At 38.1% G+C, this 27,835-nt stretch overlaps 1 protein-coding gene across 1 annotated transcript in view; it reads left to right on the forward strand.

The window, feature by feature from the left end:
• The first annotated feature begins 369 nt into the window (after positions 1 to 369).
• Positions 370 to 27,835, forward strand: part of LOC131943419 (gliomedin) — a 99,559-nt gene continuing 72,093 nt past the window's right edge. The window contains exons 1-2 of the mRNA XM_059303544.1: positions 370 to 540; positions 21,970 to 22,548. Coding sequence (XP_059159527.1) covers positions 21,979 to 22,548 — 570 coding nt within the window. The 5' untranslated portion in view covers positions 370 to 540; positions 21,970 to 21,978. The remainder of the gene's footprint in view (positions 541 to 21,969; positions 22,549 to 27,835) is intronic.

Here is a 27,835-nt window from a genome sequence, read left to right on the forward strand (position 1 = left end):
GTATGCTAGCATACACTTTAAATTTATTCGTGTAGGTTGTAAAAATATATTAAAGCTTAACTAAACATTTTACTATGCAGGAGTTTCATAGAACACAGTTTATTAATGCGTGGTTACGTTTTATGCAACGTGACTTTTAAAAATTATTAGAAATAATAATTCATCATTTGAATTTGTTTTAAAATTTACTTCAGCATCAAAGTTTTATTTCATGAAAAGGTTTTTTTTTCTCAGACAACGAAAAGAAAAATAATTTTAAAAGCTATTTTGTGAAAACACGAACGAGAGGCGGAGAGGGAGGTAAGCAAGGGAGATAATTTAAAGGGAAGCAACCGCGAAGAATTTATCACACTTTTCTTGTGACGCGAGCGGCACGAGTGACAAGAAGGTGCCAGAGCCGCGGTGATCGGGTTAACACTGAGCGCTAGCGAGGTCGTTAGGAACAAGGGAGACAAGACTCGCCCCTTGTTGGCCATCACTCAGTGCTTGAGGAGCCCCAGATAAGGTGGTCAAGACTTGATGACAGCCCCGCTCTGACAAGTAAGTTTTTTTTCTGGATTGTTTTTCTATTGGCACGGTCGTGTGCTGATGGGGGGGGGGGGGGGGGGGGGTTGTGGTCGTAAGTAAGTCTTGGTGTGGAAGGTAGGTATGTACGTCTTTATCCTTATAAAGTTAGTCTTGGTGACGTAGGTAGGAATTTATGTTATAAAGTAAGTCTTGGTGTGGTAGGTAGGTAGGAATTTATGTTATAAAGTAAGTCTTGGTAGGAGGAAATTTATTGTTATAAAGTAAGTCTTGGTGACGTAGGTAGGTACGGCTTTATCGTTATAAAGTAAGTCTTGGTGACGTAGGTAGGTACGGCTTTATCGTTATAAAGTAAGTCTTGGTGTGGTAGTTAGGTAGGAATTTATTGTTATAAAGTAAGTCTTGGTGACGTAGGTAGCTACGTCTTTATCGTTATAAAGTAAGTCTTGGTGTGGTAGTTAGGTAGGAATTTATAGTTATAAAGTAAGTCGTGGTGTGGTAGGTAGGACTTTATTGTTATAACGTAAGTCTTGATGTAGTAGATGGTAACTTGTTATAAAGTAAGCTTAATGTGGAAGGTAGGAATGTTTTTTATAAAGTAAGCTCAGGTGTGGTAGAAAAAAAAGAAGCTGTTTTAGAGTAAGTTTTTGTGTCGTAGTAGGAAATTGTTATATAGTCTTGGTATGGTAGGTAGAAACATGTTTTAAGTTAGTCTTGGTGTGGTAGATTCAAAAATGTTATAAAGTAAGCCTTGGTGGTGTAGTAGATAGAAACGTATTGTTATAAAGTAAGTCTTGATGTGATAGATGGCAACTTGTTGTTATAAAGTAAGTCTTGGTTTGCTAGATAGGAACTTGTCATAAAGTAAGTCATTAGAGCAGTATTCTGTATTGAAAAGTGTGTGTTGATGTGGTGGTGTGTGAATGTGTTTACTCCCTTGAGAGAAGAGAATATAATGTAAAAAAAAAATCTTAGTCGGTAGAAATATATATGCGGCAATTAAGAAAATATTTCTTTAATAAAGCAAGTTCCAAAACTAGACGGTATATATTGTATTATAAAACAAGGGCTGTTACAATTGAAAAGAATATTTGTTTTACGGCTTGCTAAATACACAAACGAGGTTTTAATAAGTATTTAAATATCTAATTACAAGATAATCGCGTGACTATATTAGATTAAATAGAGTAAGCATTTCATTAAAATCTTGAAGCCTTTGATCATATTTCGTTAGGTAATTACAAGATAATATTAGACGGATCATGTTTATTTTTCAATTTAACTCATAGAGTAAAAATAGTTATTAAAATGATAATCTTTTTATTGGTAACATCTACGTTTATAGCTGGTGAAATTTACTCTGTATCACTAGTGAATAGTACTTTGTGTTACTTGTAAATAGTGCTAAGTTTAAAACAAAGTGAATGGTACTTAGTCTTACTAATAAATAGTACATCGTTTTACTAGTGAATGGTTCTATGTTTCACTGCTGAATAGTGATGTTTAAAAAACTAGTGAATGGTACTTAGTCTTACTGATGAATAGTAAATTGTTTTACTAGTGAAAGGTTCTTTGTTTCACTAAAGAATAATGATAGTTAAAAAAAAATATTAGTGAATGTTACTTTCTCTTAGTGATGAATAGTGCTTTGTTTCACTAGTGAATAATAATTCGTTTTAAAAATTATTGAATGGCACTTTCTCATTCGATGAATACTGCTTTGTTTTCATCACTTGTGGGGGTTTGGTTTTTACTGACCACTGAAAAAAAGTTTATCCGGCTGGTGAAGCGTGCGTTAAGTTCTAATTAAGTTCTAATTAAGTTCTAATTACCTTCATTGTTTGTTTGTTTTACACATGTGCCGGGTAGAGAAAATCAAAAAGTCTTTTAGATTTAGAAGAACAAAATACAAGTTTTTATTACAGTAACATTGAAATCTTAAGTATAGAGAACTAGAAAAAAAACAACAAAGAAGTTTTGACAATGTGCTATCGCCAGGCCGCTCATTTAAAGTGTTTGTAATGCAATACTGAATTAAAACATGCAACATGCTGAATCTTAAACAGGAGATATCCATAATAAAAACACGTAAAACGCAGAGTTTCAAACACGTGAAATGCCGAAACAAGCGCGATGTTGAATTTATAACATGTGAAACGCTGGCTTTTAAAACACGTGAAATGCTGAACAGACCATATATTTAAAAACATGTAATATACAGTTTCTAACATGTGAAATGCTGGATTCAAAACGTGTGAAATGTTAAATTTAAAAAGTGGATAATGCTGAATATAAAACATGTGAAACTCTGAATTCAAAACATGTGAAATGTTACATTTAAAACATGCACAATGCTGAATTTAAACATGTAAAATGTTTTATTTAAAACATGTACAATTCTGAATTTAAAACACGTGAAATGCTGAATTTAAAACTTGCGCTGTACCAGATCGAAGCAACGGATGAGAAACGGGGCCCGCTGTTGAAAGTTAAATGAAGAAAAACTGAATAGAAAAAAAAACCGGTTCTCGTTTACTCGATGATTTCACTTTAGATAGTCCGGCAATCTTGAGACGGTTTTTGTGGGGGGAAAATGCTACAGAAAACTTTATCGAGCCTGTCTCATTATCTCCGTCTGCCCCCCAACAGATATGCGCCGGTGGGCTCATTATCAGCCAACTCGACGGTGGTGTTGTGCAGACTGGTCCCAGAATTATGATATGTTTACGGTACTTCAAGTCGCTTATCCTAAACGTATGACAATAGTGTCTGTCAGTGTTGTAGCAGTTATGGTGTTGTGTTCTTGAGGTTCATTTTGTTGTGATCTTGAAGAATATTTTGTTCTGAACTTGAAGCTCATTTTGTTGTGATCTTGAAGAATAATTTGTTCTGAATCTGAAGTTTATTTTGTAATCTGAAGTTTATTTTGTTCTGAACTTAATTTTAATTTTGTAATGGTCTTAATGAACAATTTTTAAAGACTGACATCCATTATGTTCTGGCTCTATGCTAATTTTGTTCTGATCTTGATGTCCAATTTATTGATCTCCATTGCGTTCTGATTTTTAAGTTGATTTTACAGATAGATATGGCTTTATCAATGTTATTCATACAATTTTTTCTGAATATTATTTTATACTCCGCTTAATTTTTGTTAAGTAATTTTTTGTAGCAGAAGTTAGTGTTTAGATTTCCAGGTCACACACACGCTAGAAAGAGTAAATACAAAAGGGAGCACAGTATATTTATCATTTATTAATATCAGTATATTTTGTCAAAAACGGTTTGTGTATAATGAAATGAACATTGACAATTTCAATGCGGATGAATTCGGGTTTATCTATTTCTGTATTGGTAGACTCCAATTGGTCATTAAAACCTTCCAACCACTTTTAGCAGTGCACTTTTCAACTCTCGAACCCGGGCCTAGAGTGTTTTAGGGACAGGATCAATATTCTATCTATGTAACTAATAAAACGACACGTAAAAAAATCTTGCGTGCACGTAGCAAATTTCGGTGTTAGAAGCGGTCTTAGAAGTTAGCTGGACGTTAGCGTTAACAATGGGTAGGGGAGGTTAGCGTTAACAGTTGGGAGCACGGAAATTATTCCCCCTATCCTTGTAATTAGGTTTTAGGCCCGGTGCCCCCATCACGGGCTGCACACATACATAAATCAGATAATGAATGCTTACACATGAATCATACAATTAATAAAAGCATTGGGGATATTTCCGACAAGAGATATTTTAGAGCATATTTTATTTCCCGATATATATATATATATATATATATATATATATATATATATATATATATATATATATAGAGAGAGAGAGAGAGAGAGAGAGAGAGAGAGAGAGAGAGAGAGAGAAAGAGAGAGAGCAAGAAAAAAATAGAGAGCGAAATACAATATGTATATATATATATATATATATATATATATATATATATATATATATATATATATATATATATATATATATATATATATATATATATATATATATATATATATACATGTATATATACATATAATGTATATATATGTGTATATATGGATATACACTTATGAACCCATATTTTCTTGTCCGCATTTAACTCTATAATATTCTCCATAATTAACTAAGAAGATAAATATTTCATTGTAAAAAATTAAATTTGCGAAAAGTTTTGCATGTGCTCGTGTTAACTATAGGGCTAATAATTATAAATTCGCAATTTATCGTTTGAAAGCCATTCTCTTTGATATTATTTTTTTTTTGGCCGCATTTTCTTTACATATTTTGTGCAAATAAACGGCTGGCTATTAAATTTGTTCCACGATTTAGGATTTCATATTCCCGAGGAGAATTTAGGCGAGAGGTTTGTTTATCGAATGAGATTAGAAACGCGAACATGTTTGATGATACATAGGCCTACTTTACCAATCGAGATGTATTAAAACTGGAAGCTCCTCGGATATATTTGAATGAAAAAAAAGTTCATGTTGGAGTGTTTAGAATATTGTATTCCTAAACAACAATATTCCTTTACCCGCCTAACTTGACTTCTTATGTCTTAAGATGGTTTAATTAATTAACCGTGGATGCGCTAATTGTATTGAGCACAGAGCCATGTTATGAGGTGCAGGTAGATGAGAAAAAATATTAGTTGTAATGCTTGAAGCAACAAAGTTTGTTTTACTTAAGGCCGTAAATGGTCGTGTGGCTCTGGAGTTGGATGTTGTCTACTTAAGGGTTAACTTGTAAAGAAAAGTACGAGATTTAACAGTCGAGTATTTATGTGGCTAGGTTTGAGTAAGTAGGTTCGTGTAGATAGGTTCGTGTTGATAGGTTCGTGTGGCTAGGTTCGTGTTGATAGGTTTGTGTTGATAGGTTTGTGTGGTTAGGTTTGTGTTGATAGGTTCGTGTTGATAGGTTTGTGTGGTTAGGTTCGTGTTGATAGGTTCGTGTTGATAGGTTCGTGTTGATAGGTTCGTGTGGATAGGTTTGTGTGGCTAGGTTCGTGTTGATAGGTTCGTGTGGCTAGGTTCGTGTGGCTTGGTTCGTGTTGATAGGTTCGTGTGGCTAGGTTCGTGTTGATAGGTTCGTGTGGATAGGCTCGTGTGGCTTGGTTCGTGTGGCTAGGTTCGTGTGGCTAGGTTCGTGTTGATAGGTTCGTGTTGATAGGTTCGTGTGGCTAGGTTCGTGTGGCTAGGTTCGTGTGGCTAGGTTCGTGTGGCTAGGTTCGTGTGGATAGGTTCGTGTTGATAGGTTCGTGTGGCTAGGTTCGTGTGGCTAGGTTAGTGTGCCTAATGTGTAGTAATGAATGTGCGTGGCGGTACAACGGCGGTTTTACGGGACGGTATGGTCAAAGGGTAGAGCGTTCGACTGCTAACCCGATAGTCTTGAGGCTCGAGTCCCTGTCCCTGAGTCCACCCAACTCTGATGGGTTCCTGACTCACTTTAGGTAAAGTGAAGGCGGCTGACCATTGTGCTGAACACACTATCCTTTCATATGCTGATTTTACTGAAACAAGTGAACTCTACTTCCCCTGCGCCATTGACCGTAAGGTTCGAAAGGGTGCCTTTAAAAACATTTTTAATAGTATTTTTGCCTGCCGAAAATGACGTACATGATCACAATACATGTACTTAGCATAAGCCCCAAGGTTCTAGTTCAAATAGCCCCACAGACCACAAAAAAAAAAAAAAAAAAAAAAAAAAAAAAAAAAAAAAAAAAAAAAAAACAAGAAAAAATTGTATGTACTCACAACATCTCGTAACAGTGTGGTTGAGGTGTAGAACACACACGTGTTAACCCAAATGTTCCGACTTCCCGGACTTGATTTCACAATTCTGGACACTACTCAAAACACAATTAATTTATGGGTCGATATTAAGAAACAGCTGAACTCTACTTTACCTGACAGAGTGTGGGTGATGGAAATGAGGGTGGGGGAAGGAGGTAGCACACATATAACACTCTTCATCTCGTGATGTGTTCTCTGTGTTACAAAAATTACGTGAACTCGACCATTTACCCGGTGTGTTTCAAGTCTGTGTACTAGACTATTTACTCACAACACTACATTCACACATGGCCTCCCCCCCCCCCCCTTCGCCATCTATTATCATTTTACAAGAACGGCGATTTTTACAACTCTACGTGCTTGTAAGGACTGTCACATGCTACTAAAACAGATAAAGGGCATGTGTCAAAAATACTAGCCTCGAAGGTGTTTGTTTAAAGCGATGATATTGGTTGATAAAGGCGGCATTAAATTTTATATGACGAAATCTGACAAAATTATAGCCCATGAAGTTATCTTCGTTCGCAACTTATCAATTAACTCTTACTGAAAATGTAGTTTTATATTTTCTGGATCTCAAGTACTTACGCAAATGTTGCAATTTGAATTAAATTAAAATCTCGAACGAGTTAATTAAAACCGAAAAGTCTCGAGTTCGAACTTTCGATAGTTGGGGACAGCAACTCTTCTAGGAGAGACAACTCCAAATTCAGCAGTTTGTTCTAGGTTGGACAAAGGCAATGGAAGCAAATCCTACAAGAAAAAAAAGAAAAACATGCTCAAATCGTAGTCTTCGGCCTATATGGCGCATAACACGTTGACACGTAATACTTAATTATATTGAAGGAAATCCCTCCCAAACACTAGAGTTAAGAACGAAGAAGCAAGAATTACAAAGAAATGGGCCATACTCACAAACTAACGTAATATATAATTCAAATATAAATCACCAACTCTATAATTCTAAAAGTCGGATTTTGATTAAGCATGAAGAGCAAAAATATTTTCCCCACACAAAATATACAATTTAGTCTACTTTTTTGTGACATATAAGGACAGTGAGTGTGGCCTAGCGCACACATTTTGTCAGCGATTACACGCGTTTTGGATAAAGGGCTACAACTCCTGATGCTAAAGCCGAGAAAAAAATAGTACCGAGACCCATCTTAAAAATACAAAAGGGAGCGAATTAGACGCGGTTTTGCGTTGTTTCTATCCCCGGGTAAAGTGGCTGAAAATAGATTAGCTTAGACCCTGACGTATTGTTGTTGTTTTTTTTTTACCAGGGAAGGGGCGGGGGGTGAAAGTGGTTGAATCGCGATGAAATGATAAGAGCCAGGTCATCTATTATACTACTAAAAGTCAAGTTTGTTTACATGTTTGAATATTTATTTGTTTGTTTGCCTGATCAAGTATCCTGATATGTTCGGCTCTATCTGGAAAGCTGTAAAATAGTATGTAGGTAGAGAATAATTTTTTAATGCAGACAGACTGTTAATCACACATTTATTTAAAGACGTTAATTAATTTATTGATTTATTCATAGTTAAATTAACCGTATTTTTTTAAAAATGTTAATACTTTGAATAAACTTTGTGGGGATAGTGACGTCCCTTGATAGTGACGTCAGAGTTTTTTGTTGACTCTTTAGTACAATAAAATGGCGGCGCGTCTATCGAAGAAAATTGTGTTCCCATTCCAAAGTTTAACGCGTTCTAAATCTAATTTTCTGTCGGTCATAACTTTAACAATACGTCCGTTTGCTGTATTTATTACGTTCCAACACTTATATCAATTTTCAACTGTCTTTTTCATTTAGTTTTACGATAAATTTCTCTAGATCTAAAGATCAGCTGTCGAGAATCTAGCCTAGGGCCTAGAATCTAGATCTAGGTCACTAGAGTCATAGATCTAGACTTAATGTAAATTCTACATCTAGAATCTATTTCGGGCCTTAATTATTTTATATAAATCTTTGTTTAGCTTCAATGATCATCTAATTCGAGAATACATGGGATTTTTTTGTTATCTAGGTTTTATATCTAGATATAGTAGGATTACTCACTAACTTGGAGGCGTGGTCGGCTGCTAACAACAATATGGCGTACGGACCGGACGAATGACTTCCTAACATTTTTAGGCCATGTTTACCACGAGCAAAATGGCGGGTGTTCACATTATTTAAACATGGTATAGGTGGCCAGGGCTAGATATGCCAGAAAAGCATTTTAAAATTTGCTTTGGAGAATGAAGGCTAAATTTTAAAGCCAGTGTCATAAACATTAATAGAACTTTTTTTTTTTTTTACGTTTTCAATTATTTTTTCTTAAGCCCTATATGTGAATGATAAGGTTGACTATCAGGACCTCGCGGGGCACAGGGCACGTGAAGTAGGGTTCATCTGTTTCTTTGTCCTAAGCAAATGAAGGGATAGTGTGGTCAGAGACATGCTTGGCTGGAATCGTTTTTGTTGTCTGAGACTTGGCGGGACACTGGGCAGGTGAAGTAGAGTTGAGTAGGTCACCTGTGACGTCAATATATGAAGGGATAGTCCGAAATCGTTGTTTTCGGTGTTTTTAAAAGATAAAAAACATATTTTTGAATGTGGGTTCTGTTTTTTGTGACGATAAGTGACACTGCAGTAGCGTAGCGAGGAGGGGGGGGGGGGCGGGAGGGAAGGGGAGGCGGGGGGAGGGGGGGGGGGGTGGGGGGGGACATGTTGGGGCGCCAAAATAATTTGGAAAAATAAATTGAAAGGTTGAGGGGGGTTCAAATGGAAATTTTGAGTGGGGGGGGGGGGGTGCACATCAAAAGTTTGAAGGGGGGGGGGGGGGGGGGTTGAAAATCGAAATCTTGGGGGGGGGGTTCAAATCGAAAAGTTTGTCCCCGGGCGCCGGGAAGGGTCGCTATGCCTCTGAGTGACAGACGTGATGTTTTTTGATGGATGACCCCCGAAACCCACAGTTATCCAACGGATGACGGGTATTCTAGTAAAACTTAATTCTCTCCCCTGTGATTCGATTGGATAATGAAACTAAAAAAAAAGTTTACTTTTTTTTGGAGGGTTAGGGGGTGGGGGTTGGGTTGTGGTGGGAGGGGGTCGGGAGTAGCGTCTGCGTGCCGGCGAGTGGAAGTATAGGTAATTCGATTACTGCCTTCATTTGGCATGGCATTTCCCACACTTGGCCAGAGTTAACCACGGATAATAGAAGCGCCTGGACAGTCTCCCCGCGATGAAAAAGTGCCGGCCGTCCCCAGGAAATGTGCCACGGCGACTCCAGCCCCGCTGACTCTCTGTCCGTGGCTTGACCTCTGTCCGGTGACTCTGTCCACGGCTTGACCTCCCCCCCCCCCCCCCCCACACACACACTGCCCAGTGCTCGTCAGGGCTGTAATTAAAACACGTAATCGCGCTGATATCAGTGGCGACATACCGCTGGGCTCACGGCTGATGTGAGGGTAGAGAGCCGAGGTTTGCTGCTCTATAGAACACACTCAGTGTCTCATTATAACTATAATAAAATTAATACAAGAGAGGTTTTAACAGGAGATCCGGTGACAAAATGTGCAGATGGAGTTCCTCTACATCACAAAATATGTATACTAAAATCAAACAACTCGCGATTTGGTGACCGAATGTGCAGATGGAGTAGAGTCCCTCTTTCAATAACCAAACCAAATACATTTTAGACAAGCACAATAGCCAGCCGAGTTTGAACGTCCCCCATATCATTATACAAGTCATTTAATAGCCACAAAGACACATGTTCTGTGTGTCAATATAATCCAACACCTTGGCATGAACCTGCCTTGTCAAACGTTTAGACCATAAGAAAAAAGACCACCCAATGTACCGTGTACTCAACTAAACCTAAGCTCAACACGATGTCATACGTTGCTTGTATTGTAAAGTGGTATCTTACAAAAAGACAATCCCAGAATTACTATCCCGTATTTATTAGGATCTTAATCTACTTGCATTAACGTTCTGTATGGTTTCAGATAGTAGACAAAGCAGAAAATGAGGCGACTATGCTGTTACCTTTTATAGACGCAACTAAGTCTAAATCTTCTTCTTCTTCTTCGTTCTTAATTATTAGTGTTGAAGGGGATCGAGATTTATCTGCCAGTGCGTTTGAACTCGAGACTTTGTCTAAATAGTTTCACTCATTTTGTATGATTTCAGTCACATGTCTGGAAGTATTCAAATAAAGGTTCAAAACTATCTACATAATTTTCCTTAACAATGCATATTTAAAAAAAAATAGTCTATCTATTGGGATTAGAGATCTTTGTGATCTCAATGTATCTTACAATTCTTTACCTTATCTAGACATTTACCTTTCAAACCTGACGGCATTTGAAATGATAGTGTGTTCAGCGCTATGCCCAGCAGCCTGTACTTTCTTTAACGTGAGTAAAATAACCATAAGAGCTGGGCTGACTCATGGACATTCTACTGACAATAATCCGTGATTCGAACTCGAGATTTTCATGTTAGCTCTTCTATCCGACCACGTCCCTATACTCCATCTGAAAACAATAATCTGTTTTAAAATCCATTTAACGAACTTATTATTTTACGTGTTAATTGTACTCAGTAATAGTTGTAGACAACATAGACTAACATAAACATATAATAGAATGCTGATGGCTTGATTCCGTTAAAACCACCGTATGGTTCAATATCATTTTTTAAAAAATTCGCCATTAACTGACATCAAAATGCAAAATAGTTGATGGTTTAATTTCATGTATTGATATCTCCATAAACTGACATCAAACTACAAAATAGTTGATGATCTGAATCTACTTGACGAAACACTTTCAGAAACACTCTCAACTATCATCAACAAACAGCCGAACGTCGAAATTCTGTTTTGTCTCATGAGAAATGTCTTCCATCAAAATTTGACGAAACTTGATTGAACTGTTCTTGATAAAGATCAGTTTTAATGTAAAGTCTGTCAGCTCTGTCTGCGAGCCTCGCTGTGGCAAAACTTTTTGTCTGTGGGATGAATATTTGAAAGTAAAGCATCCGACCATCCGACAATTTTCTACGTCAACATTTTAGTTAGTTTACTTACAGGTAGTTTACTTGCGCTGATTTTTGCATGTTTATTGTTATAGACATTTTATATGATTTTAAAAGTCAATACGTTATTGATAAATAATAGCAATGGATAAAGGCGTATGTTCATATTTCGTGGGATGGGGTGAGTGGGGAGTAGGTGCGCCTCTGACCACATGTGGTCGACGGGCAGAGTTGATGGCTGGTGAAACCAGTGGCTTGTGTTTGAATCCTTGCTAATTCTTCACTCAGTCATACATTGGCAGGCATCAATGTGAGGAATGGTGTAGGTAACTCATCCCTCTCCTAATTAATTACCATATCTCTGATTACAATGTCTGAGTAGTTGCCATTAATTACATCTTAGGAGTAATTGTTAAATACAACATCTGAGTAGTATTTACAAGGACAGAACATTTACCATCTATTATACTACTAAAAGTCAAGTTTGTTTACATGTTTGAATATTTATTTGTTTGTTTGCCTGATCAAGTATCCTGATATGTTCGGCTCTATCTGGAAAGCTGTAAAATAGTATGTAGGTAGAGAATAATTTTTTAATGCAGACAGACTGTTAATCACACATTTATTTAAAGACGTTAATTAATTTATTGATTTATTCATAGTTAAATTAACCGTATTTTTTTAAAAATGTTAATACTTTGAATAAACTTTGTGGGGATAGTGACGTCCCTTGATAGTGACGTCAGAGTTTTTTGTTGACTCTTTAGTACAATAAAATGGCGGCGCGTCTATCGAAGAAAATTGTGTTCCCATTCCAAAGTTTAACGCGTTCTAAATCTAATTTTCTGTCGGTCATAACTTTAACAATACGTCCGTTTGCTGTATTTATTACGTTCCAACACTTATATCAATTTTCAACTGTCTTTTTCATTTAGTTTTACGATAAATTTCTCTAGATCTAAAGATCAGCTGTCGAGAATCTAGCCTAGGGCCTAGAATCTAGATCTAGGTCACTAGAGTCATAGATCTAGACTTAATGTAAATTCTACATCTAGAATCTATTTCGGGCCTTAATTATTTTATATAAATCTTTGTTTAGCTTCAATGATCATCTAATTCGAGAATACATGGGATTTTTTTGTTATCTAGGTTTTATATCTAGATATAGTAGGATTACTCACTAACTTGGAGGCGTGGTCGGCTGCTAACAACAATATGGCGTACGGACCGGACGAATGACTTCCTAACATTTTTAGGCCATGTTTACCACGAGCAAAATGGCGGGTGTTCACATTATTTAAACATGGTATAGGTGGCCAGGGCTAGATATGCCAGAAAAGCATTTTAAAATTTGCTTTGGAGAATGAAGGCTAAATTTTAAAGCCAGTGTCATAAACATTAATAGAACTTTTTTTTTTTTTACGTTTTCAATTATTTTTTCTTAAGCCCTATATGTGAATGATAAGGTTGACTATCAGGACCTCGCGGGGCACAGGGCACGTGAAGTAGGGTTCATCTGTTTCTTTGTCCTAAGCAAATGAAGGGATAGTGTGGTCAGAGACATGCTTGGCTGGAATCGTTTTTGTTGTCTGAGACTTGGCGGGACACTGGGCAGGTGAAGTAGAGTTGAGTAGGTCACCTGTGACGTCAATATATGAAGGGATAGTCCGAAATCGTTGTTTTCGGTGTTTTTAAAAGATAAAAAACATATTTTTGAATGTGGGTTCTGTTTTTTGTGACGATAAGTGACACTGCAGTAGCGTAGCGAGGAGGGGGGGGGGCGGGAGGGAAGGGGAGGCGGGGGGAGGGGGGGGGGGTGGGGGGGACATGTTGGGGCGCCAAAATAATTTGGAAAAATAAATTGAAAGGTTGAGGGGGGTTCAAATGGAAATTTTGAGTGGGGGGGGGGGGGGTGCACATCAAAAGTTTGAAGGGGGTGGGGGGGGGGTTGAAAATCGAAATCTTGGGGGGGGGGTTCAAATCGAAAAGTTTGTCCCCGGGCGCCGGGAAGGGTCGCTATGCCTCTGAGTGACAGACGTGATGTTTTTTGATGGATGACCCCCGAAACCCACAGTTATCCAACGGATGACGGGTATTCTAGTTAATTACTATATTTTAGTAGTAAACATTTAATTTATTATTCTGACAAATTCTGTGCGTGTATTATTTTAATCAGACAGAACAAAAAAAGATACAAAATTATGTTTAAGCAATTTAAAAAAAAAATTATATACGCTTTAACATAAAATTCTTTCTTTTTTTTTAAATTTTTTCCTATACCGAATTATAATTTTTTTTAAACATATAACAGCCACACTGCTTTCTCTCATTAACATTGCAACAAAGCAGGCCAAAAGCCACACACAACTCAAACTTGCACTAAATAAACCCACCCATTCCTTAATCTTGTCTCTACAAATTACCCCTACGTCACCATCACTAGAATCTATTTTTAATCCAAACGGCAGTGCACCGCCTACTGTACTACTTCGACTATTTTCCGTCCCGTTCTACAGCCACTTCCGTACGTTATTCCGGTGCGTTGAGTCCTGCGATCGGTCTGAAACTGACGTCCGTTATCTGTTTCCAGCAGTTAGTCCGTTGCACGTCACCCTAGCAGGGGGATCTGTTTACCGTAGACGGTCGGTTGGACGTCACCTTCGATATGTTTCGTCATTGGCTCGGTTCTCGAGTGCTCTCCAGTTGTAGTGCAGGCATGTAGTTGATGAGCAGGGGAGGGGGAGGGGGGGGGGGCTGTGTGTGAGGGGGTGGGGAGGCTGTGTGTGTGGGTAGAGGTTGGGTGGGGGGCTGTGTGTGTGGGTAGGGGTTGGGTGGGGGGCTGTGTGTGTGGGTAGGGGTTGGGTGGGGGGCTGTGTGTGTGGGTAGAGGTTGGGTGGGGGGCTGTGTGTGTGGGTAGGGGTTGGGTGGGGGGGCTGTGTGTGTGGGTAGGGGTTGGGTGGGGGGGCTGTGTGTGTGGGTATGGGTTGGGTGGGGGGCTGTGTGTGTGGGTAGGGGTTGGGTGGGGGGCTGTGTGTGTGGGTAAGATTTGGTTGGCGGGGGCTGTGTGTGTGTGGGGTGGGGGGTGGGTGGAGGGAGTAATTATGACGTTGGGGTGATGAAGGGGGAGGGGTGACGGGTTCCTTATTTTACTATTTACTCTGGCATTGTAATGGATGTCTAACTACAATAGTAGCAGTAGCAGTAGTAGTAGAAGTAGTAGAAGTATAGAGCTGGGTCGCTGTATGAAAAGTAAGAGTTACTGTGAGAGGTGGGTCATTGTATAAAAAGTAGCAGTTACGGAACCATAAAAGTTACCTGCAATTCGAAGTGGAAGGGGAGAAACGGTTTGTCAAAACTTAAGTGCATGGACGGGGATGTGTGTGTATGTGGGGGGGGGGGGGTGGACGGGTGGGAGGGGGGAGAAGGAGGAGGAGGATGTCTCATTCTGGAACTTGATGACCCATCCCCTCCCCGCTACTACTGTTTTCACGCGCATTACGTTAACCATTGCACTATATAAAATCACAGTTGAACATTTGGTTGTTAGAGTTTAAATAATCGATTTCCCATAAATTTGTTGATTCCAAATATTTAATGATCGGCTTTAAATTTTTTAAAAGATAAAACAAATTATTGTATGCTCCAAAACAAAATTAACTTCTTTTTTAAACCTTTGAGTTCTACTCCATCCTCTGCCCGTCTTGTTAGAAAGGGCTACTTTACTAAACCTATCATCTCATTGTTGCATGCAAGAATATGCATGAAATCCATATATGACACAGTATGTAACCTGTCAACCCCTGCATCACGTGACCACTGTCTTGGCAGGGCGCCATCTTGAATTGCTGTCCAAACATCTTTAGGTCACAATGGCGGCTTGTGTGCCGTCTTGAAATAGAACGGGCTGGGTTTATTTACCGAGGGGCCGGCGTCTTGAGGGAGATGTGTCTGTAGGTGAGTACCCTCTACACGTGAAGCAGGCATGAGTACTGGGTGCACGTGATTCAGGCATGAGTACTATGTACACGTGATTTAGGCATGAGTACAGTGTACTTCATAATTCAGGCATGAGTAATGTGTACACGTGATTCGGTGCTAGTACTGTGTACACGTGATTCAGTGCTAGTACTGTGTACACGTGATTCAGTGCTAGTACTATGTACACGTGATTCAGTGCTAGTACTGTGTACACGTGATTCAGGCATGAGTAATGTGTACACGTGATTCGGTGCTAGTACTGTGTACACGTGATTCAGTGCTAGTACTGTGTACACGTGATTCAGTGCTAGTACTATGTACACGTGATTCAGTGCTAGTACTGTGTACACGTGATTCAGGCATGAGTAATGTGTACACGTGATTCGGTGCTAGTACTGTGTACACGTGATTCAGTGCTAGTACTGTGTACACGTGATTCAGTGCTAGTACTATGTACACGTGATTCAGTGCTAGTACTGTGTACACGTGATTCAGGCATGAGTAATGTGTACACGTGATTCGGTGCTAGTACTGTGTACACGTGATTCAGTGCTAGTACTGTGTACACGTGATTCAGTGCTAGTACTGTGTACACGTGATTCAGTGCTAGTACTGTGTACACGTGATTCAGGCATGAGTAATGTGTATACGTGTGATTCGGTGCTAGTACTGTGTATACGTGACTTGAGTGTTAATACGTTCTACATTTGATTTTGATGCTAGTATTTGTACACACGATTCACCGTGATTATCTTGTACACGTGATTTTGGGTGTTAACACCTTGTACATGTGATTCAGGTGCTAGTACCGTGTACACGTGATTCAGTGCTAGTACTGTGTACACGTGATTCAGTGCTAGTACTATGTACACGTGATTCAGTGCTAGTACTGTGTACACGTGATTCAGGCATGAGTAATGTGTACACGTGATCGGTGCTAGTACTGTGTACACGTGATTCAGTGCTAGTACTGTGTACACGTGATTCAGTGCTAGTACTATGTACACGTGATTCAGTGCTAGTACTGTGTACACGTGATTCAGGCATGAGTAATGTGTACACGTGATTCGGTGCTAGTACTGTGTACACGTGATTCAGTGCTAGTACTGTGTACACGTGATTCAGTGCTAGTACTATGTACACGTGATTCAGTGCTAGTACTGTGTACACGTGATTCAGGCATGAGTAATGTGTACACGTGATTCGGTGCTAGTACTGTGTACACGTGATTCAGTGCTAGTACTGTGTACACGTGATTCAGTGCTAGTACTGTGTACACGTGATTCAGTGCTAGTACTGTGTACACGTGATTCAGGCATGAGTAATGTGTATACGTGTGATTCGGTGCTAGTACTGTGTATACGTGACTTGAGTGTTAATACGTTGTACATTTGATTTTGATGCTAGTATTTGTACACACGATTCACCGTGATTATCTTGTACACGTGATTTTGGGTGTTAACACCTTGTACATGTGATTCAGGTGCTAGTACCGTGTACACAATAATTCGGAGTGATCATCTTGTACTCGTGTTCTAGGTGTACTAATACCTTGATTCAGGTGCTGGTACCTTGTCTACGTAATGGGCGGTACACATGTATCAGTCATAAGTATCTTGTACATGTGATTCGAGTGTGAGTATTTTGTACACCTGAAGCAGGTGTGAAACTTCTTCATTTTCCTTTTTTCAACGTTACCTCCAGTTGTTTCAGTACACCTAGCGGATAAGAAATAAATACAACATCTTTTTATGACCAGGTTTAAGATAAGAGTTAATCCATGGGTTTGGACATGGGTTAAGTTAAGTGTTGGGGCACCGATTAGGGCCAACGTTGGGGGTTATGATCGAAGTACCAACAAAACAACAGAAGATCGTTTAAATAATACAAACCAAACCCCACGACACTGGTAACATTTGATTTTATTACCTTGACAAGTCAGTTGTTTAAAGGCTTACAACTTGGATTAATTCTAAACACATTTTTTGTTACTAAACAAAGCGCTTAATTAAAGTGGTACTTATAAGTACCGTCAGTAGATAAAGGGTTAAAAGCTTACAACTTGTATTGTTACGAAACATTCACTAACGGGAAAATATACTAGTAATATCTAAAACACTTAAAACGATAGATCGACGCCACACGTAGTGAGTCATGTTTTACTTAACACCAGCTTCAGCCACTCAACGGAAATTTTGTGTCGTTATTTAAAGGCATGTCAGCCGTAGTGTATACGTGCAAAAACGAAAGGGGAGGTAAAAAAAAAAACAAGCGTTAAAAAGTTCCCGGTCCTTAATTTAAATTTTAAAGAAAGAAAAAAAAACCTACGAGCTGGCTAGCACAGATCAATAGCAGGATCTAGGGCCGTTACATCCTTTAACAGTGTCCATATTGTCTTAGGGTGTAATACATTTGTCCACATTGCTTTGTACTGTATTAAATTTGTCTATATTGTCTAAAGCAGTAATGAAGTACATATTGGTTGTTCATTGGAAAAGGAAACTACCCTTCTATATCCGATGGCCCATGGGGCAGATGAAGTAGAGTCCATATAACTGACCACGGCTAATGTAGGGATAGTGTGGTCAGCACAATGCTCAGCTGCCTGTACGTTTCCCGAATCGAGTTGGGTACCAATCAAGGCCGGGTGGACTCATGGATATACTACAGTCAGACGCATCAGAACTGAGTGGACTCAAAGGATGTACTACAGTCAGGTACGCATCGGAGCTGGGTGGACTTAAAGATGTACTACAGTCAGGTACCCATTACAGTTGGATGGCTCATCAAGGTGCTAAGGTCATCTACCTATTAGACAGCGTTTCTTCCAGGCATCTCTTCGGAGCCCCCCCCCCCCCCCACCCTGAAGAAAGTCTACCGCCCCCCCCCCCCCCCGAACAAAATGGAATTTATATAGAAAATAAATACTTTTACCAGTGTCCAGCCCCCCGGTAAATGTTGACCGCACCCCCCTCCCGAAAATATCAAGTGCCCCCCCCCCCCCACCCCGGAGAAAAAAGTCTGGAAGAAACACTGCCATAAGAGCTGGGTGAACTCATGGACCTACTACATATTCGAACCCCCGAAACCAATCACAAGGCTTTGATATTTAGAGAAAAAAAAACTTTACCTAGACGAGCCACTTTAATACACATGTGGTGTATCAGGACAATCAACTTCTCCCATGTCATTCACTTCTTCCCCACTTTTTATTCAGTAAGTTTGAACAAAATATCACGGAGAAAACTTAACATAGCTTTCAAGTGTTTACACATTCTTACATGTAGAATATATAGTTGTTACAAAACTTGCTTAAATTTACCGTAAGGGTACGTATATTCATAATCAGATAAGCATTAACTGACCAAACACAGTAAATTGTATCCCTAGAAAATAAAAATCAAGTGAATCATTTTCTTATCAGATTTTAGGTGCCAATCTATTAAAAAACATCGAGATAAGTTAGAACTTAAATTGTCACCTGCAACTATCTCATAACCAGCCATATAACACGTCTATGAAGAAACCCTTGACAAGCTGGGCGATATGAAATGTATCATGAACCATAATAAGCCAGGGCAATGTGAAAGTTGTAGTTAGCTCTCAAACTGGTGGCTAGCTGTACAATATGAAATAAATATTGAACTCCAGTCCCGGACTGATAGGGCTTGTTAGCTAGGGACACAACCCATCAAAGAAAGAAAACTCCACTCCAAACTCAAACAACTACCATCTTGCAGATAGTTCTTGGGTGGATAAAAGCTTTGGAATCTAATCCAGAAAAAAAAAGCCAGCTATAGGTTAAGTCAACAGACCATATGGCGAATAATATGTTGACAATCTATACTTAGTTGTGTTGGAGAAAATTCCGTTTAATATTACAAATAAGAACGGAAAAAAAAACAGGAAACACACAACTTTCTAGCTAAACCATAGGACAACTACCTCAAACCCTGGCTAGTCATTAGTAAATCTATACGAAACCCTTACCTAGCCATGTAACGGTACAGCACGAACCCTCGGCACGCTTGAACCCTCCCCCCCCCCCCCCCAATCTTCAAAGACGCCGGACGTAATCACAAGTGTTTTAATAACCGGGGAAGGGAAGTCCCCATCAAACCACTATTGATCGGCTTTAATGCAATTACAAGTTCGTCTCCTTAAATTTTTTTTCTTCAATCCTCATTTCAAAAATGGAGATGTCAACCAGATTATCTATAAGATGTTATTTTAATCAACTGTTTATTCGAGGGAGCGTTTGACAATTTTTTTTTTAAACGCTCAAGATGTATTCGTAAACAGCTTTCGGGTGCGTTATAGGGTTATAATGTATTGGCCGAGTTGTTCTAATTTACATCCGTGTGATATTTGATGCTGCGTGTGTGGTAGAGTCTGTAGCGGTGCCGTGGGCATGTGGTTGTGTGTTAGTGTGTATGTGTTTACCTTGTCTGTCCACCGTGTATGTCACACAAAACAATCAAGTCTGTCTTAAATTATTGGAATATTAGTGCCCTATATATATATATATATATATATATATATATATATATATATATATATATATATATATATTTGTCCTATATAGTTGTCCTATATATATTTATATTTATATATTTATATATATGTATATATATATGTATATATATATATATATATAAATATATATATATATATAATTGCACACAGTTCTGATCTTATCATAGTTTTACATTTCATAAATCCAAACAGTTTATCGTCCAAAACGTTGTTCTATGAAATTGTATTATATAGTACTCATCAGCTAGAAGGCTCCCACACTACATTTTAAATACTCTGCTAATTTCTTTAAAGAATAACTTAAGTCTGTGAATGAGCAAGATTGATTTAAATATCAATACCCCATTCGGATCCTTTATTTTTCCAAACTATTTTTTAAAGGAAGTCAGAAAAAAATTTCTTTAAATCCGATCTATGATGGTTAATGCACTGACTCGTGATCGATAATGTACTGACTCCTCATCGATACCGCGCTGATCAGTCATCGCCAGTGCGAGGCTGTATTGTATAATTAAACACAGTCCTAACCGTCGTTAAGTTGTGATTTTAAGTACGCCACCCTATTGGTACATGGCTGGTGATTGATCCATACAAAGACAACAAAAGCACTAGAAGAACCTTGACCCTTGACCTTAACCTCTGCTGTAGTGTCTTCGCCTTTGTGGGAGTATTGATTGCTTGAAATAACATCTTAAATGTTGAAAAAAATACAACGAAGCCAGACATTCTTTGTACCAGGTGAACACTCCAACCGCATTCAATTGTATGTCAAATAAACAGCTGACATATACCTCAAGGTAATACGGTTGGGATCACAACATCCCCCCCCCCCCCCCCCAGCGTCAATAGGGCTGATAAGTAGGTCACCAACCAGTTCTATGGGTCATGCAGGTTTTTATTGAGCCGTATAACTGGTTGGTGACCGACTTACCAGCCGTATTACCATCCCCACGGTCATTTCCTTTAGACACAATACCCCACCCAACAGCTATTTCATACACTCATGCTATACTTACTGTAATAAATACGGTTCCAGCTTACTGTAATGAATACGGTTCTAGTTTACTGTAATGAATACGGTTCTAGTTTACTGTAATAAATACGGTTCCAGCTTACTGTAATGAATACGGTTCTAGTTTACTGTAATGAATACGGTTCTATTACACCCAAACTAAAATGTTACTTCAGCAGATCACTCCTCTTTACACCCTGTCTGTTTTAGCCTACCCAGTCGAATGTGTAGAACGACGAGGTCTGTTGGACGTCCCTGAGTCCACCCAGCATTGATGGGTACCTGGACTCGAGTCTGGGAAAGTAAAACAGTGCGGCCGGAAGTGCTGATCATACTATTTCTTCATTAGCCGAGAAAAGTTAAACAGATAAACTCTACTTCATCTGCCCTCCTGACCTGATTGGTCTGGAGTAATTTGTGTTACAAGCCCAATTTACATATACGTCTAATTACTCTCACTTACCGATGATAGTCCTAGGAACTTACAAAATAATTATTGCAACTCCGATCCGAATTTCTCATACACGCTACCCCTCCCCCCCCCCCCTTACCCCCTTTCTTCAAGATATGTAGACGTAGTGATCAGTTGAGTATAAGAAATCTACTGCTAAATACAAATTTTGCTTTTATAACAACTCTTTAGACCCATGTACAAACTGTATACCGTTAATTTCCGTTTCTAGTATTTTAACACCTGATACAAATTGTATACCGTTAACTTCCTTTTCGAGCTAATTAACCCCCCGTACAAATTGTATACTGCCGCTTCTAACACTACAAATAAAACGGTATCCGATTTATCAAACTTCGCACCTGATATTTTCAATCAGATATTTCTTTGTCTCGAGTTTATTGTTATTTCTGATGATTTTATACAATTCGATTTATTAAAACAACACTAGTTAGATAATGATTGCTTTTGTCCGCGGGTGTTCTCTCAATTGGTCTTTCATGTTTTTGAACAAAGACGACCAAAAAATATCTGTAAATATTTCTCGTACAATATGTTTATAATTTAGATTTTTTTTTGGTTTTGATCTATTTCAATGTGGGTTGTATTTTGATTCCGTTATTTTATTTTTCAATGACAGATTAAAAGAATGGTAGGTGGCGTTAGTATGAACAGAGGACGCATGAAGCCATCTATAGATTCAATGTCCACAAGCCTTTTAGACGACACCCCAGAAAACAACCCGTGCTTAGATACCTACCAGGAAACACGTCTGGACCACACGGCAAAAAATGACCAATCCACATGCCCGGAGAAGGCTCCGGTCTCCTTCCCGGCTAAACCCTGTCCCACAACCAGCTCTCCCAGCGGTTCGCTACAGACCCACATCCGCGCGCTCTACACCGTCGTTTTCTGCCTTAGTGTCGTGCTGATCTCCTCCCTCGTCCTGTGCTACCTGGAGATCACCTCCCTCCACGAGGCCGTCTCAAACCAGATGACCGTGGACGATTTCGTCGACTTCAACTTCCCAGCGGGGGCCACGGACGAGAGCAGCGAGGAGCTGGGGGTGCCTTATTCTAGCGAGCTGGAGGCGGGGCTCGGGGGGTACTTCACCCCGGGCTCGGGCGCTAACCAGAGGAAGAAGAGACACGCCGGCCACGGTGAAGGGTCGGGTTCGGCCCCAGATTGGGTGTGGATGGATTCGTACGCCAGAGTACCGGTAAGCTTTTTATGTACATAAGTCTATTGTTCATGCCATCATTCAATTGTTAGAGATCTGTAGTTTCATCATTCATTCATTCATTGAATTATGAAAATCCTATGTTCATAGTTCACTCGATCTCTTAAAACTTATTTCTCTTTCATTATATATATATATATATATATATATATATATATATATATATATATATATATATATATATATACGTATAAAACATACATACGAATATATATATATATATATATATATATATATATATATATATATAATAGGTAGGGCCTATACGTATACCTATAATGACTTTTGATTAAATTGATTGCTCTGTTTGATCATTGTAAAGACACATTAGACAGCATTGTAATAAAACAACATTTCATATTTTCTATTTATAAACTGATGATGATTTCTGATCCATTATCTTTTTGAACATGATCCTTTTTTTTTCCGAAGGAGAAAATTAACTATTTTTAGTTATCGTTCTTTAAAATAATTTGTTTTTGTGTAAATATCGAACATATTTTATCTCTCAAACAACACACTTACCTACCAACCTTTAAAATAATCTTCCTACAATCATAATGGTCTTCGTAAATTCTCCAACCCACCTCTTCATACTTTAAGATCAGAAACAAATGTCGTAATCTCAAATGTTATAATAAAAAAAATCACGATCCATTCCTACATCCGAATTAAACCTACCACGCTAGCATCCCCTAGTAATTAACTGCAGCAATAATTCTGTTAGTGAATTCTTTACCTCTAGGCGGTCCGCGCGACATATAGTTACCGACGTCACGGAGAATATATTGGTTCAGCTTTCTTTCGTTTCGCATCTTTGTCTTAAGGTTATGTTCAATCATACTTTTTTTTTTCATCGATCCTCATCCCCTCCCCCCAACCGTCAACTCCCCCCCTTCCCCTATACCCAATATCTACCTTAGAAAATGTAACATCTGAGATGCCTTGAAGAAAATCTATAAATCGGAGTTGTGCTGCCACATAATAAGCTTACAGGTAGCTGTGGGTTTATTCCGTCGCTGTCTGCGTGTCCAAGTGTAGAATTGGCTCCACTACCTGTAAACATGGCGTTCACACCTGAACACACACTTCCGGTTTGGGGATTTTGTGTCCTGGGGTGAATGGTTGTGTGTGTGGGATGGGGGGGGGGGGGAGGGATAGGGAAAAGTATGAGGAAATATTGGAGGAGTCTTAAAGATAAAAGGAAGAAATAAAAATTTCACGAGTTTTAGAAGATATGAGTGTTAGGAAGGAAGATTTTTAGTGAAGATTTTAGACAAGAGGAAGATATGAGTGTTAGGGAGGAAGATTTTTAGTGAAGATTTTAGACAAGAGGAAGATATGAGTGTTAGGGAGGAAGATATGAGTGTTAGGGAGGAAGATATTAGTGTACTGTTAGTGTTTCATTTCTTTCATCTCTTTCATTGATTATATTTTATGTCTAATAAAAATTAATTCATGCAATTGACAAAAACAACGTAAGGCTTTGTTTATAGTTTTGCTCTGTTTTCCGACCGGATAAATTATATAATGTTTGTGGAAAATAGTGGTAACTGTATCGAGCTTTTTAAAAAAAAATATCTTTACTCCCCCCCCCCCCCCCACTCCTTTGCCGTAGGCGTCATCTATTAAAACCGTACAAAGTTATTCTCGACCCGCTCAAACATCAGATTTATTTGTAAGAGTTACAACCCCTGCACATGTTACTTCATATTTCTTTAACGCCCTACCCCATCTAGTACGTAGTGTATTGAAGTTCCCCTCCCCCACTCCCAAACCTACCACCACGTAGCATGTCACAACAATCAAACAGCCGCCCCCCCTACCCCACAACCCCTTCCTTCTCATTAGACCGAGCGACGCCCATTATACCTTTATTAAACCACGGTTTTTAAATTTTAGACACAAAATATCCAAACATAGAAAAGATGATGTTTTGCGGGTAGTGGCGTAGCGACGGGGGGGGGTGCATATGTCCCCGAGTGCCGACCCTAGGGGCGGTAATGTTAGCTGCTATTTTGAATTATAAATATAAAAAATATTTGGGGGGGGTGGGCGCCAAATTGAAAGTTTGTCCCCCGGGCGCCGGGAGGGTTCGCTACGCCTCTGGGGTACCGTGTGGGTTTAAACTTTATTAAAATATATGTATTTGTATTGGTGTATTTGTTAGTTTTTTTTTTTCAAAATAAAATAGGGCGCCACCATAGACCATTAAAATTGTGATAGAGTATACAATTTCAGCAATTTCGATGTTCGGCAGTGTGTTGAGAAATGCAGTCAAATGACACTGCATCATTATTTGTGTGCTGATATTTTAAAATTCCGTTGTTCCTTTTTTCTTTAGGAATTTAGCATTCATGATGATTAGGAAATGAGCTTCATTAAGATCTGAAACTGATAAGGAATTTATTTTTTAGACATAAAAATGACAAGACAGACGAAATAGAGAAATAAAGAAAAATTCAGATCAAATTATAAAGTGTGAAAAAAAAGTATGAATTTAAAGTTTCAGCTGATGAAAGCCAAGAAGTATAGACACTGTAAGGATGGGATTCGGCAGGGGAGAACACTCGCATTTACTAGGTTGCTTTGCATAACCTGTGTATAACCAGAGATTCTTCCCCCAAAGAAAGTCTACAGCCCCCCCCCCCCCCCCCCCCCCCACGAACGAGATGGAATTTATATAGTAAACATATACTTTTACTAGTGTCGCCCCCCCCCCCCCCTCCGGAAAATGTAGACCGCCCGCTCGAAAATATCAAGTGCCTCCCCCCGGAGAAAAAAGTCTGGAAGAAACACTGTGTATAACTAACATGCAACTAATTAGTTTTGTAGAACGATCTACCAAAATCGTAGTAAACTGAGTTCAATATAATACAATGCAGGTGTGTCAGTAAGTTTTTAAACCAGAAAGTTATTCCATCCATAACATGTAGTTGAAAAAGGATATGCTGTGTTTTTATTAAGGGTTGTATTTTTTTTTTAAAATTCAGTATTTTATTTCTAGACACGAATAGTTTACTTAAGGAATTCAACGAATTAATAAAAAGAAAAAAAATGTAATTGAATTTCCAGCCAACCTGAAAATTAATTGGACCGGTGGTTGTGGCAGGATCAAAGTTATTTTAGCCGAATTTTAAAAATATGTCACTGGCGGTTCATGTGTTTATAACTGAAATTTTTTCATTCTTTGTTGTATATATATATATATAAAAAAAAAAAAAATATATATATATATATATATATATATATATATATATATATATATATATATATATATATATATATATATATATATATATATATATATATATATATATATAATATATATATATATATATATATATATATATATATATATATATATATATATATATATATATATATATATATATATATATATATATATATATATATATATATATGTAAAATATGTGAGTGTATGTGAGTGTATCCTCCACAACCAATTATTCCAAACCGAGTTTTTAATTTCTACGGAGAAGATAATGTTATATATATATATATATATATATATATATATATATATATATATATATATATATATATATATTCAATGTACCAACTTAGATGACCTAATGTTAAATAGTCTGGAAAACAGACTGTTATAGAATGACCTGGTCTAAGCCTAGACACCAAATAGAGTAGACCTGTATAAATCACGTACATGATGATACAATATCGTATGTAGGTCCACTAATTATTTTTTTCATATCTGGTCACTTATATTGTTACGATAAGGGATATGTTCTCGTATACTTACGGATAGTGACAGGAATAGGATTTGAGTTTGGGATAATGTCAGAGTTAGGATGAAGGTTAGAGTGACTTTAGCAGAATATAAATTCTGCATCGAAAACACCTCGCTGTCTAAATCAAGACACTGGATATAACAATTTTAAAATATGACTTGCCTACACCATTACCTTAAGTCAGTCATACTTTTGTGTTTTGGCCATATGCTGAAAATAACTAAAACAACTTTAAGAAACGTTAAATTTGACGGTTTTTATTGCACCCTAGACTATTAAAAGCAGTGTTTGCTAAACTAGATTAAAAAAATTTCTTAAACGACCGACGCCTCTCTTCACTTCGCCTGTCAAACATTTCTCGCTTGTTATTTTATTGAGTAATTTTTTATTTCAATTTTTTTGGCTAATTTGATATAAAATTGATTAAAAATTAATTAGCATTTCGTGCGCTGATATCGGAAATACACCCATATACAAAATTAAAAAGAAACTGCCCTAATATAAACGGATGAAATAGAGTTACAAAACGTAAACAACAAACACACAGACTTCATGACCTAAAGAAAAGCTCGTCAAAATTCACCTAGTTTGAAGTTATCTCAGTAACATAGACAAACAGTCTGTAAACAGTTTTGTTTTGTTTAGAACCTGGAACTCGCGACCGACCGACGCAGTAGAAAACACACGAAGAACCGATAGTGAAAGCCTACACTAGCTAATCGTGATGGGATTGTTCGCTTGCTTTGTCCTGGTACATTGACTTGGAAATGGGATCACCGCTTATCTCCCTTGCTGTAATGTTCAAACTGACAAGATGACTAAAAAAAATATAGGCGAGCTACAGTATTAGTACTAACTAGGGAAGCAAAAAAATATTAGGCTGAGATTAAAATATATGCATTCTTCTGTAATACCATAATGTGTGTTCTTTCAACAGATGTTTTTTTCTTTCCCAATTACAAAGTCCTAATTCATTATGTGATAAAACCTTAAAGGAGAAGAGAGATTCAGACAGAGGTATAGAAGGAGAAATGAAGAGAAAGAATGAGAGAAAAAGAGAACGAAAGAGGCAACGAGAGAGACACACTGAGAGTGGGAGTGGGTGGATCTATTGCTATTTAAGTGTTTTGATAATACCCCCCCCCCCCCCCCGCCACCGTGATAGATTCCCTATACAGCACGCATTACTAGCATCTTTCTATAAAACGTTAATGATAGTCATTAAATATAATATCACAGGCAAGTAAATCACACAGTATAAAACATCCGCAAGCAATGAAGGCTTGGCACACTTTAACTCGTTTCAAGCGGTTAACTTTGTCTCAGTTCTTTATTTGCTTGTAAATATTAACATAATAAATTAGATTAGCATTTTAAAAATGATTATTAACTCTTTGTGGAAGTTTTGATGTTTGCAGCTAAGTATTAGTCTGACACTGTTGTGCAATGCTTAGCAGTTAATTGTGGTTGTTCCCGTCACGACATAAGTTTGTAAT

The sequence above is a fragment of the Physella acuta genome, unplaced genomic scaffold (assembly GCF_028476545.2).
Source record: "Physella acuta isolate Inbredline_101_S28 unplaced genomic scaffold, ASM2847654v3 ptg000455l, whole genome shotgun sequence".
NCBI lineage: Eukaryota > Metazoa > Mollusca > Gastropoda > Physidae > Physella > Physella acuta.